Source organism: Seriola aureovittata, chromosome 7 (genome assembly GCF_021018895.1).
Source record: "Seriola aureovittata isolate HTS-2021-v1 ecotype China chromosome 7, ASM2101889v1, whole genome shotgun sequence".
NCBI classification, from domain to species: Eukaryota; Metazoa; Chordata; class Actinopteri; order Carangiformes; family Carangidae; genus Seriola; species Seriola aureovittata.
In genome coordinates, this window is record NC_079370.1 from 17,133,405 (window position 1) to 17,147,505 (window position 14,101).

At 39.7% G+C, this 14,101-nt stretch overlaps 1 protein-coding gene across 14 annotated transcripts in view; it reads right to left on the reverse strand.

The window, feature by feature from the left end:
* LOC130171781 (focal adhesion kinase 1-like) overlaps nucleotides 1-14,101 on the reverse strand; it is a 63,439-nt gene that overhangs the window by 28,365 nt on the left and 20,973 nt on the right. For 8 of the 14 annotated variants that reach the window (XM_056379934.1, XM_056379935.1, XM_056379927.1 and 5 more), the window contains 16 exons: nucleotides 11,492-11,579; nucleotides 11,072-11,151; nucleotides 10,841-10,903; nucleotides 10,651-10,705; nucleotides 10,128-10,268; nucleotides 9,524-9,601; nucleotides 8,558-8,665; nucleotides 7,604-7,721; nucleotides 7,142-7,172; nucleotides 6,096-6,166; nucleotides 5,670-5,687; nucleotides 4,899-4,955; nucleotides 2,704-2,724; nucleotides 916-1,013; nucleotides 502-586; nucleotides 147-247 (listed from right to left, as the gene is read on the reverse strand). In XM_056379934.1, coding sequence (XP_056235909.1) covers nucleotides 147-247; nucleotides 502-586; nucleotides 916-1,013; nucleotides 2,704-2,724; nucleotides 4,899-4,955; nucleotides 5,670-5,687; nucleotides 6,096-6,166; nucleotides 7,142-7,172; nucleotides 7,604-7,721; nucleotides 8,558-8,665; nucleotides 9,524-9,601; nucleotides 10,128-10,268; nucleotides 10,651-10,705; nucleotides 10,841-10,903; nucleotides 11,072-11,151; nucleotides 11,492-11,579 — 1,213 coding nt within the window. The remainder of the gene's footprint in view (nucleotides 1-146; nucleotides 248-501; nucleotides 587-915; nucleotides 1,014-2,703; nucleotides 2,725-4,898; nucleotides 4,956-5,669; nucleotides 5,688-6,095; nucleotides 6,167-7,141; nucleotides 7,173-7,603; nucleotides 7,722-8,557; nucleotides 8,666-9,523; nucleotides 9,602-10,127; nucleotides 10,269-10,650; nucleotides 10,706-10,840; nucleotides 10,904-11,071; nucleotides 11,152-11,491; nucleotides 11,580-14,101) is intronic. The other 6 variants (XM_056379929.1, XM_056379937.1, XM_056379926.1 and 3 more) reach the window with 5 other exon arrangements.

Genomic DNA, 14,101 nt, shown 5'->3' on the forward strand with positions numbered 1-14,101 from the left:
TAAAGTGTAGATGGTATTTTTATAATTTGATTTAAATACAGATATCTGAATTAATAATATTTAATATCCAGTTTTTACCCCATAAAAAACTATTGAATAAAAAAAAATAACAGTACACCCTTATACAAATCATATCAGTCTCCTACCTCTCCGAGTGTGCAGAGCTCCATGATGATCCAGACTGGATTTTCTGTGATAACTCCCATCAGCTTCACAATGTGAGGATGGTCAAACTGACGCATGGTCACTGCAGGGAAAGAAGAGGGGAACAAAGATCAGTCCACAAACAGCTAGCAGGTTTTTTCTTTATTATAGGGGCCATTCTTCTGCAAACTGATGAGAATGAGTAATTATTGTCAGGTAACGTGACAAATACACACACACACACACACACACACACACACACACACACACACACACACACACACACACACACACACACACACACACACACACACACACACACACACACACACACACACACACACACAAGGAACTCACAAGCTTCTTGGAGAAACTTTTCCCTGACGCTGTCTGATGTTGAGTTCTTACACGTCTTCACTGCCACAGACAGAGCTGGGTTCTCCTGCAAGAAACATAAACACCACTATTGCAACAGAAGCATCTACATTCAGCATATTCACTGTCTAATAAAGTAATTTATATTCAAGGTAACCAATAAATTAACTTACAGCTTTCTATATAGGCTTATTAAATTATACTTTAGCATATGTTTGATTTCACCTATTGAAATTAAATTATCAGAGTTTGAAGTATACCATGGTTATTGAATGGAAAGTCCATCGCATCATTTATTCTGAGACAACTACGCTGTATACGTGCAAGTGGTGGTAAGTGAGAAAAATTGTTTTACAGGGTGCGAGTGTGAGAAAAAGAGAATGAGAGGAAATGTACCGGGCTGATGTAGACTCCTTGGTGGACGTCGCCAAACTGACCCTCACCTATGCAGCGTCCCAGCTCAATGCGATCCCGCTGAATCTCATAGTCCCGGGCTAGATACATAATAAACACGGACATGAATGCACACAGATACAGACGCACAAATGAGGACAAACAGAGCAGACCTTCAGATCAAACACACATCAATGCCCACACATACACTTTTTAGTCAAGCCTTACATTTACCAAGCTTGTCAGAGTGCTTCACAAGTTTTAAAACAAGTTTTCCAGAAAATGTATTTGATTGTGACACAGTTACTGTTTTTAAGGAGATGCACCTTTGGAAACATTTCAGATCTGAGCACACAGTGTAGCAAAAACTTAATTTCATGTGTGCATCATTTTGTGTTGCCATCTTTTCTAGAGACAACAAATAATTTTAACTTATCCTGAATTTGTGGAAGTTAAATCCACCTTCCTTCTCTGACAAGCTTGGAGTCTTAGCAACAAGCATAGCTCAATGTCAACAGCATGCAACAACAGCATCAGCAAACCACAGCCAGACATGCCATGTAACACAGACAGACAACAGCCAGTAATACCCAATGTATAACATGAATTTCTATGTTAATTCAAATCTAATATGGATAAAGTCAGGTTTGTTGTATAATAGTGAAACATAACCGGCAGGGATTCAAAGCTCACAGGCTGATAAAGGACCGGTTTAACAATATCTTGGTCCAAAAGGAATTTGTACATGTTACTATGGCGAGTCAAATTTTCATTTGTACTTTCGCCATTTTTATATTTAGAACAGGAATTTAAAACAGGAATCAAAAGGTCTGTGAAATGTTGGCTGTTGAGAGGCTGGTGGTTTGCTCTGCCCGAAAAGTATGACACTGTTGACCTGACTTTGTCCATGTAATCAGCACATGGATATAACGTACATGAAGCTATACATGTCAGTTTACATTTGACAAATCTCACACTTCTCTTTTGTGATGATCGCTGTAGTAAAATGTCCGGTACATGTGCGAGTTTTAGAGACAATGATGTCAGGCAACAAGATGCCTGGGGCTAAATGTGGAAATGGGCTACAGCAGACAGTAACAAAAATGTACAGTAGGCCATAATTAATGACTTTGTGCTGTGCCTCTAAATGTCGCCCATGTAACCTGATATTTAAAAACTCAAGCGTTATATTTAAACAATGGAGTGGGACTACGCTGTTTGTAAGTGGTTTATGTTTAAAATGATACAGTATATATATATATATATATATATTTATATATATATGTGTGTCTATTTAAACCGTTTGGTCTCACTGCACTTCCTCTTCTAAGCCAAAGTTATACATAGGAACATGCACTGAGTCAATGTGCCTGGTTAAATGATATCTAAAAAAATGCTCTTGAATTCTTGCCATGTTCTTATTACCCTGAGCAGTAACTGGGTTTCAACGGTTGTAGGTTGCTTGTGTCATTATAGATTTTTTTTTTTTTTGAAAAATGTATCTGGAAACAGTTTGTACCACCTTGTTTTTCCCCTTAAACATTTAATATACACAACAAGATCGATGTCCAACAACTGGAACTCAGTTCTGAAGTTACCACCAGTTTAGCCGAAAAACTGACAGCACATCAAACATCAACAGAGGGGGGTCAAATCAACAGGGTACAGAAATAAATTCCGAATTTTTATTTTACAGTCGCAGGCAAAAGTAAAAAGAAAAGAATCACAACAACCACCAAATCAAAGAGCCATCACAATACAACCAAACTAATGGTACGTTCCAATCTTTACCTTGATCTAGTCCATAGTATTCTGGGAAAATGGGTTAGTGATAGGAGACAGAAATAACTAGCTGTGAGTACAGAAGGCCATACTTTATTGGTTATGAAATATTGTTACTTTAAAAATTGCCATGATTGTGGTTGTGACTGTGATGTAATGATGCTAATTTAGGGGTCCTGTTTGCCAGTTTAGGTAAAGTGTCCCTGAACATATAAAATAACTCTATATACTCTAACTCTATAATATTTAAAGCCTTTTGGTTAATTTTTGTTGTGTAGAGCAAACGAAGCAACAAAGACACACACACACACCACTGGTGACCACTTGCTAGTGTAAACAGTTCATAAAAGGAGTGTTTTAAAATGCAAACACAGCTTCAGCACTAAATGCACCCATCTTATTGCCTGGCAACCGTCTAGTTCACAAAACCAAAACAGACACTCAGGAAAACTGCTCAGACTAGACATGAGCAGCTGAATGTGACCTTTGCTGTCTTAAGTACCATCTGTCAGTGTATTGATCTGACTGGATCATTTCTTACCAAATCATTTACACATCTGTCATGTTTAACAGACTAGTAAATAGCATGTAATAATTTTTGTTTTTGCTCATTTACAGCGTGAACATCTAGCACTCTCTGTCTGCTGTTAGCACTCACTTGTTCTCTCTGTATGTGTTTCTGTGTTTACACCTGTGACTCCACAGGAATAAAGCGAAAGCTATAATTTATGAATGGTCAAAAAGCAAAACCATGTTGGAATTTGGTTGCATGGACCAACATGTGCTTATGATACCCAGGTAGCATTTTGGGGCAGTTTAAATGGGTGTAGTTCTTTTTTTTTTTCAATATCCCAACAACCCTGCTATGTTATTCACCTTTACGTTGTCCCAGCTGTATTTCCCATCCTTGGTGAAGGTGATATCACCCATCTTCACTGCCTCTAAATGTTGCCTATGGGGCATCATCCACTTAGAGCGTTATTGTCCAAAACCTGGTGAACAGGCAATACTCAGCAGCAACAGCAGCACAGCAGGCCCGCAGATTTACTCAAATCTCCTTTTTAAAGGTGATAATGCAGAGTGAAGTTTATCAGAAACAGCTGAAAGATATTTTAAGGCCAGAGAAGGCTCTGCACTGATGCCTAAAACCAACACAATAACATACTGTCGAACTGAACACTCATGATATAGCAGTGATGCGTGGGACGAGGAGTCTTTTGAAAACTGGTCACTGTAATGTAAACATTGTGGCAAGATGACGTGTCAATGCAGCCTTAGGAAGGAATCTTGTGACAACTCACAAATATAGCTTGCTGACCTAATAATACACAAATAGTAGTATGTGGTAAACGTGGCTTCCCCATTTATATATCATTGCGACATGTGACCACGGAAAATGTAGATTCATTCAAACATCAGCCATCCTGTTATCCACCCATCTAAAAAGAGTTCAATTCAAAGCTGAAGTCTGAGAGGATTTATGATAACACCTGATATATCATTAAATCCACCCGTACAGTGGAGAGTGGTGAAATGTTAAGAAACTGTCCTTTCTTTGCTCTGCTATTCAATAATGTTGATCTGGATTTCTGTGTTCCACCTGTGCAGTTCAATTAAATAATATAATGGTGTCGAGCAAGTGAATGATATTTTCACTTCGTATCTAAAAACAGGAGGTGAAACATTTTCACATGCAGCACTAAATGCTCCATTTGAATTTGTGGACGAGTGAACTTTAAATTGATGTCAGAAGGAAAATAGTGATAAAATGTTTTTTTTCAAAGGGGAACCGGGTTTCTCATGTGACTTTAATGTAGTGTAACAAGATCATCTATTGTCTGGTTTTGAGACAGAATTAAAAAAGCCCCACACAAAAATATTGAAGATAAGATCAAGACAAATTTGATCAGTCAAATACTTTCAAGTAGTGGAGTTGACTTGTAATACAGAACATGTGTCCTCACCCTGATCTAAACCCAACTTAACTTCAAGTGCCAAAATAGAGACACATGGATCATGTCTCCTTTAATCCTCGCTCTATCAACCAACCAGCCTTCACACCTAAACACACACGAACAAATTGTCACACACGCACACAGTATGCTATACGATCACAAACTAAGGACTGAACACCTGTCACTTTGTTTCTCCACTTGTCACATAAGCAGCCTACAATGTTTGTGTGCATGTGTGTGGCAACTTACTTGAAGGCATTGTGTAGGTGTCCTCCTCATCTATGATCTCAGCATAGTCGTCAGTTTCTGCAGAGCCAGAGCGAGGTGAGGAGGGAAGAAAAGTTACAAAGAAACATTAAGTCTCGGTTTGTGACGCAAAAAAAAGAGGCTAATCTAAAACTCCACTTTGACATGACAAGCAGAGACCCCTGGGCAGCGTTCACATTACGACATGGAGGCTATCTTCCTTGACGTCATAAAAAGCAAATGTTCTGTTATCAATACAAAAAGATTTGTATTACTAAGCTTTATATCTGCAATGATATCCCTTGTCTCTACATCAACCACCACAAGCATCGCAACTCATTAAGTTCAGTGAACACACTGTAACAGTCAAAAAAAAAAGGAGTGAAAGTGCCAACAGTAACAGAAACACATCATCAGACAGAAGTACCTTTCCAAAAGACTGTCACCATACCTGACTCCAAACACATGCACAACAATTAAAATGTTAATGTACTACTGAACAGCTTCACACAGGCAATGAGACAGCACAGCACAATAGAGAGGGAAAGAGAGAGAGAGACACAGACGCGAGGAAAGGGGAGGGATGGAAAGTTCATTCTTTCCACAGAAACAAGTTGAAGCAAAACAGGTTGAGTCATGGATAAGGCAGAAACGGACACAGGAAGATACAAGGGGAGATACTTTACACACATACAGTACACTAAATGTGGACACAGAGCAGGAATTCCATTGTGTTACTCATTTAGGAGGGTTAATAGAAAGAATGTTGTTTACCATCGCCACTAGTGTGACCTGCAGAAGCCACATGCAGCAAGAGGGAGAAATGGGAGAGATGCATTGGTTTTACTTTAATAAGCCAGAAAAATAAAGCCAAAGATATTATCTAATGACTTCAAGGTCATTTTCATTTAATTCTGTGTAACTGTGAGTTTGTCAGAGGTCAGCAGACAGTCAGGGCAGAGGCAGTGTGACAGTGACTAAAGCTCTCCGTGGGGACATCTGGCGAGACAAGGACTCTTCACTGGACACACAGATGAGGCTTTATATGGGAGACAGGGTATGCACACATATCTATGAACCCTTTATCTAACTCTTAGCAGTTACTGTCATTCATGACATTTAGCGCAGCAGACAGAGAGGAAAACTGACAGGGGATAAAGAGACCAACAGGCAAGGAGACAGCCAGACAGGGGTTCATACCTGAGACACAAACAGCTCTGGTCCGTACTCCGTCCATCCGTTTTTCCATCCGCTTCTCATGATTTGAAACTCTGCACCAGATATGAGAAAATGATTTTTGTGATTTGGTTCACTTCTAAGCCAATGTATTCTGAATGAGCTGCCAGTTGTAGCTATGAAGATATGCGTGGAACCAGAGTAATGAAGGATCCTCCCACATCCTGTTATGTGTGCTTCCTTTTTTGTTTTTAATATAATGAACATAATATTCATTATACGGGCAATTCAAAGACTAAAATTGTATCATAAAAACTACCAAGCTGCAGGTTGGCAGCTATTAGCTTCAAGATTCCCATTCAATAACAAAACAAATTCTGAAGTGTAAAACAAATCGAGTGAAGGCACTCAATAAAAAACACAAAAGATAACAAACAAGGTTGCACTGGTTAAAGGGAGGAACTGGATGAAGTTTTCTTATGCATCACTAGAACTTTGACTGCACCCCTTTAACCCAGTCACCCCCATTTTGGTGCACCAGCCGGAAAATAATGTACCCCAAATAAAAAGATCACTGTTCTTCATGATCACAGTCATAACCCTGGTCTTCTTTAAGAGGTAAGCTTTATAACCAAAAAGTCAGAATGAGTATAAGACAAACTCAACCGATGTCACAGAGGCACAAACATGAGAGAGATTTAAGTCCTTTTTACTGTGCCTATTTTTGGCATAAAAAGGCAATATTAGGTAGTAGTAGTAGTACATTATGTGTGGAAAACTTCAAAGCCATGGCCACAAGAATGAACCAATTCTGTGTCAACATCTGCTGCAGTGATATACGTCCAGAATCAGGAGACTTAGAGCTTTCAGAAATGTATAATTTGTCAAGCTTGTGTGAACATCAACTCCAGTACAAACCAAAACACACATTAAGTAGTGCTGCAAAGGTCAAAGTGTCCCATGGGTGGGACAGTGTATTTTAAAATGTTTTAATCTCTGACAGGAAAATGACACCTTGTTTTTACTTGATAAAGGGCACAGTTAGTGTAAAAAAGACTCGGCTGACTTACTTGGGTATAGAAGGCAGAGCTCTGTCCCCCTCTGCAAAGACAGAATGAACACGAGTTACAGAATAGGACAGACCGGCTTCATGTTCGAGCAACAACATCACTGTAACCATTTCTATACTGCCATAGTTATTTTTAGAAAAGGCTAACCAAACACAGACAGGTGATTCAAAGTGACAAGTATAAAGCCTCACCAATCACAATCAGACTTGACTACTGTTTGAAAGATGGCTGACTGCAATTTCAGCCCTGTGTACCATTTATAGCATAAGGTAAAACATGTTGGGAATTGTTTTCTTTGCTTCAAGTCTACATTAAAATTAGACAAAGAAAATGCATCCACACATATACACAATAAAACAACAAAATAGCACCAGTAAAGTAAAGCAAGAGATGCCATCATATCAAGATTAATTTGGGCACATAGGAGCATAAAATACATCTATGAATGGATCCATGTTCTACCTTTGTGGACTCTGACGATGAAGGAGTGAGTAGCCGAGGAGACGAGCCGACAGTATCCGTCAATCAAGTCAGCCATGTTTTCTGCTGTAGTCAGCGATGCCGTAGTGACTGTGAGAGGCTACACACACACACACACACACACACACACACACACACACACACACACACACACACACACACACACACACACACACACACACACACACACAGACACAGACACACACACACACACACACACACGCACGCGCACGCACACGCACACACGCACACGGATTAGTGTAAGAGTGGGACAGAGAGTTGCTTCACAGTGACACAATGAGAGCTTTATTAGTGATAGCGTCTTCTACCAGTGCACATACACACACACTTTTACACACACAAAAACCCACACAGATACTTTAGCACTGATGCACACATGCTTTTCCACTAGTGCTAAGCCTGCTGCGAACACACACCTCCTCTTGACAGACACACTCATGCTGGCGCTCAAGTGCAAATGGCAACACACGCCTTCACCCTCCCATGTACCGTCCCCCTCTTTCCCTACATGTCTTCATGTTGTTCCTCCAGTTTCTGTGGTACTACCAATACAATGTTTACCAAGCAGAGGCTACATCGTATTTGTTACACACTGTTGTTTCACAATTGGATTAAAAGCAGACTGTGCTGCAAATATGATGGGTCTGACACCATTACAAGCCAACAAAAATACAACATACACATAGTTTTGGCTCATTGTCATTTTGAAATACACGTGTTTTGGATGATTATATTGTGTTGTAGCTTAAAATGCCTCAACTCCATGTGAATCAATGGTTTAACAGCTCTTTGCCTTTCGTGATTTAATTCAAATACAACTGAATGTATTACTCTAAACTTAATATCAAAAGTCCCGGCAATGAGTGATGTTTCACAAAGAACCACCCTAGAATGGACATTGGTTTGTGTTTTTACCTCTGGAGCTCCTGCTACGTTGAGCTGCAGCATGCCTTTCCTGTCCTTCTCTTCCAAAGCAGAGTACTGGATGGACTGAACCTGGTTAAAGTTAGCTAAGTGTGTAGGCTGCAGGGACAAAGACAGATACACAGAAATATCAAAAATCACATATAAACACACTGTATATGTTGGTGCCGTTCATTCAGCTCAGTGGAAATGATCTGTTCAAAAAAAAACTATAGATAATTCATGCTACAATGCAGAGGGTTGAGGTGTTTTTTTTCAAATTTTATCAGTTAGTCACATCTTTCCATTTTTAGATAAAACAATGCCAACCACAGTAATCAAAGTCTTTTAACACTACAAAGATAATATCATCAAGAGTGAATTTTAATGTGTTTATAAAGGCCACACATGACACGACAAGCTCTGACTCATTTTCACTCAAAGATGAATTTATTAAATTAATCACTGACATTTTGACAGTCTGTCTTAATTAAGGTGGAATGTAATAACTCAATCTAAGCACTGGAGTTATGGGTATGCAGCTGTGGTCACCATAGCGAGCACCACCTTAGTGCAGCTGTGCGGTTTTCATAAAGTCACTTGGTGATGATACATCTGGCTTTTAGCCCATAGTGTTTGTTTTGTTTCTAAAACTACCAAAAAAATTTTAAGCATTTCAAGACCCCTCTCCACTTGGACAGCTGAGGAGACCAGAGAAAACCTGTGTGTTAAGGAGGCCAGATGAACCAGCAGAGGGCAGTATGGGTGGTTGCCACTGTGCCCTTGCAGTGATCTTTAATAAAAGCACACAGTATACAGTAGGGAAAGGATTCAGCATTTTTTTTTTTTTTTGAAAGAAAGCAAATTTTGAAATGGTTACATATTTACAGATTGATAAAAGATAGATCTTCCACGATGAGTTTCTGTCCCACTCTTACACTAATAGGTGTGTGTGTGTGTGTGTGTGTGCATATTCACCATTGAGCCCTTATCTGTGAGGTAGCTGATTCCTTCCTCTGGTCCGATAGCTAACTCTACTGATATTACCCAACTAGACTGGAGAGAGAGAGAGAAAGGGAGAGACAGTGGAAGAAACACAGCATTAAAGTAGATGTCATATTTCATCATATCATCTGCTTTATTAACTGAACACAGTGCTGGCAAAAATGTAATATTGATAGTATAATATATATCTAAATATTCTCATCTACTTTCTATTTTCTATCTATTACATCAAATGTCCTCTAGGACAGAGGGTTGTTTGCACACAGCAGATGACAGTGATAATACATTGCTGTAGAGAATAGTATAATACAAACCATACAGTGACACTTGAGCGTGAATGTGGAACAAATGCAAAAACTGCATTTGCAAACCTCTCCTTGTATCGTTGTGTCAAGCCGTTTAAATTAAAGATGAAACTCCACTCTGCATCTTTTCTAGCCTGTGCATGCTAAACTGGCTCCAACCTCCCACCCTCAAGACTTTGAATATATTTTACAGTACTGAAATTGCATGAATGAGCTTCTTTCTATTCATCTTTACATGCTACATTATCTCTATGAATTAAGTGTCGCCCTACCCCTAAAGCACATTTGAAGCACTCCTTGTCGAAGCGGTAGATGGGGGAGAGTATCTCAAAGAACTTGTGGATGCTCTGTTCATCGTTGAGGTTAGCAAACTGCTTAAAGGTCTGCTGGATCTGCTTACGAAGAGTCTTTGCCTGACAGAGAGTGGGGAGAAGGAAGAAAGCATTAAGTCTTTCTGGAAGAAGGTTGGTTCAGAGCCAAAAGATGCACAACAGACAACTGACAGGGTGAGTGACAACAGGAGGTTTAACTTAATTCCAGACAATCAGATAATCAGACATTCAGCCAGAGATCCATTCAGTCATCATGTTGGTCTTCCTGCCAGTCGGCCGGTCGCTCAGTCAAATAGCTATTGGCTCATCCAGCCGACTAAGCAGGACTAGGATTCCCAGAGAAATTTCTGCCACTGTCACTTCTTTTATCAGACAACTTAAACCATAAAATGGAAGGCCCTGACCAGATAGAGAGATAAAAAGCACTGACCCTGTTTCTTCATTAAGAGTGGTTTAACCTCACCTTGAGAGAGTCCAGCAGGCTTTTGGGGAAGAACCTTCTCAAACCAACATCTTTCCTAAAAAGACAGACAGCATCATAACATTTATGTTTGAGTAGCTGAAGTTTACTTTCACACAATTTCTTTAAAATACATTAAATTTAAATAATAATAATATGATTTACAGCGTGGACCAAATTATATCAATCTTACTCTAGTAGTTCGTAGTTGGATTTCTTATCCAGGGCGTTGCCTGGCATCTCTCTGAAGAACCTCCTGAATAATTCACAGAGAGAAGGAGATATACGTTGTACAAACAGGATTAAACGATAATAAGATTAATTTTTGTCATTATTGTGGCATAGGAACAATTGTGTGTGTGTGTGTGTGTGTGTGTGTGTGTGTGTGTGTGTTTTTGTGTGTGTGTGTCTGTGTTTTTCTTACCTAATTTCCAAACAGCCCAGTTTCAAAGCAACATCTTGATCCACCTGATCAGCTATATGTTGCATGTAATCACTCTTTACCTGGAGAAACACATTGTAGAAGCCCAACATTTTATAACAGTACTGTACAGATAAAATTTACTGAAACTTAAATGCATTAAATGTAAAATGTGTTGTCTTGTGTAGTGTTCCCATGTAAGAGCGGAGTGAAGGATATCAGTGAGGTATCTGTCTCAAGGTATTCCTGCCTTGATAGATGTAAAAGTGATGGAGGAAGTGACAGAGCAGATGATATACAGAAGAGACAGGTTCAAGAAAATAATACATATCATGATAAACAAAATGTTTTTGTTTTTTTTATTTAGTGGTATTTCTCAAGGAGGAACCTTTTCTATCACCTCTTTTCCTCATGTTGTCTTACCTGGTGATAGAGGTAGTTGAGAGAGGGTTTGTCTTCAGAGAAATGGCTGAGGTAACCTTTAGGAAGGTACCGCATCCGCAACTCATACCTGAGAATGACAGAGACAGTTTGGATGAATAACCACACAGTATTCTCTTACACGCACACGCACATCTACACATACACAAGCACGCATAATGAAATAACCCGCAGCATCCAAATTCAATGCCCATCTGAGGCATAAAAACAGAAGGAGTGTGCTTACTCATACATACAGCTGACGCATACACAGACCTCAGTGCATATTAAAGCCCACACTCTGGCACAGTTTGAGGTGTAGAAGAAATGAAAGACACGACAACCTCAGCTGTCAAAAACCCATCTTTTTTTTTTTTCGTTAGAAACCTAGTATGTGTTGGTCTGAAGAACCTGGGGCATTATTTATGCAAGTGACCAAGTGCTGTTTACTGAACAACAAATTGGCATTTTTTTTAACACTTTCCTTCAGGTTGGATACAGCTTTCTCAAAAATGTCAAATTGATTTTTGCCTCTAACTGGCCAATGCAAACGACTTAGCTTGGTCGGAAAACTGACATGGTTACACGAGTCGATACACACAATATCCGCAGAATTGTGGCATTTCACAGTGTCGGTGGAGCACAGTAAATGTTGAAGAAAAGGTTTGTAGTGGTCCTACCGATCTAATGGCATTTACAGTAATAGTTCCTGATCAGATAAGTCACACACCTAATTCAGACATAATGTATAAATATATTGTATATCATCAAAAGGATGTTATTTTTGTGCGATGACACAGCTGCAGCAAACACAGATGTGCCTTATTGAGCAAAATGTCTCTTGCGCCATCGTCACAGAGAGGTTAAAGTATGTGTCAGCGACAAAAGAGGATCCATGGATCTGGCACATTCTGTGTCTTGCTCAAAGTCACTTCAGTGGGATGGCTGGCTGCCAACACAGGAGCTTAAAGTTGAAAGATTCCCTTTCTACTCACTATGTTACTGTCGGGTGGCACATTGAGACGTGGTTTCATATTTTGCTGACAGTGAACTAACTGAACGTGATAACCTTGTAATGCCATAAAGCATAATGAGATTCCTGCTGTTACACTTGCCAGTTAGCTGTGTCACAGGAAGTATCCAGATGGGCCATCATTGTTTATAGTCGCATATTATTTTATGACTGACATATTGCAGTGACTACAGCTGAGAGAAATGGGTCAGGAGAGTAGTGCGCTGAGCTGCTGTGATGCTACAGCCTGTAGTTAGATAACAAAGGAAATCAAGGTTGAGGACACAATGAATAAAACATCCCCGTTCTATAATGAATGAACCAAAAAGAGTGTGAGAAGAGAGAAAATGATGCATGTTTGAGAGAAAAGAGAGAGCTGGATAAGAAGAAAAAGAAGACACAGATGCGAGAGATAAGAGAAAAAGGGATGGGGAGAAAGATCAAAGCGGAAAGGAGTGACTGCGAGTGCACGAGACAGAATGAGAAAGCACGCGAGGGAGTGAGAGAGGAGTGAGATAGAGTCAGTCCATCCCCTGGGCTACTGCTGCTGTTCTAACAATAGCTTGGCAGAGGCAGAAGCTCCTGTGGGCTCGCAGCTCCACCGCCCTCCGAGGCAGAGCTGCAACAACTGGCAGAGCTGCTCTGCTGCATGTTAGTGGTGTGAACAACTGGTTCATTTTGAATTCATTTCAATTTTAATGACTTTGGGTGTAACACATTAAATGCAGGACAATGGACTGAATTGTAAGAAGAGCTGTTAACAATATCAACTAGGTATGGCTAAGTGCCGGCACAGTTAGACTGTATATTGAAAATGGACAGAGCTGCTTTCAAATCACGAGCAGCACAAAGAACCAATGAATATTCTTTCCTACAGAAAAGCAGATTAGGCAACTGCATCAAATAAATGTCTTGAGTAAGGCTGAACAATCATAATTTAAAGAACTGCTCATTGCATACAGGCTTATGTGCTTGTGCAATGACGTCACCTTGACCAGATGAATTTAGGTAAATGCCATAAACCCTTTAATCATTTTTGCTATTAACTCCTTGTATTTTCCAGATATGGATGAAACATGTCATATAAGGACTTTTAAATCTCAAGAAAATCAAGACAGGGGCCACAGTAAAGGGGGGAACTCAATATTAAATACTTGCTTGTAATATTTTTTACTGCTTGTATACAGCGTGTTTCAGGTCTTGGACTTTGCTTTATTGAAAGTATAAAATGATTTCATTGGGACCATATGTTATGTAGCTGTAACTTGTAAGATGGGCTTAGTAAAATACTGTTGGTTGGCAGGTTTGTAGCTTAAACAAGTGTAGCTTCTGTACAGTGGAATAGGCCATTTGTAAAGATGACATGTTCATTGTAATGATCTGCTTTGTGTTCTCCTCTGAGGAGGAAGGAACCCTCCTGATAACCTAGAAGTATGAACCCACAGCTACCTAATATCATAATCAACCACAAGTGGGACTGCAACATCCAGACCTGCTCACTGATTTGAGCACACTGTCTATGCATACACATAAACACTCCTCGTGAGACAAGGGAAGAAATAGGGCGTGGGAGCAGACAGCGAGTGTAAAACACTGAATGC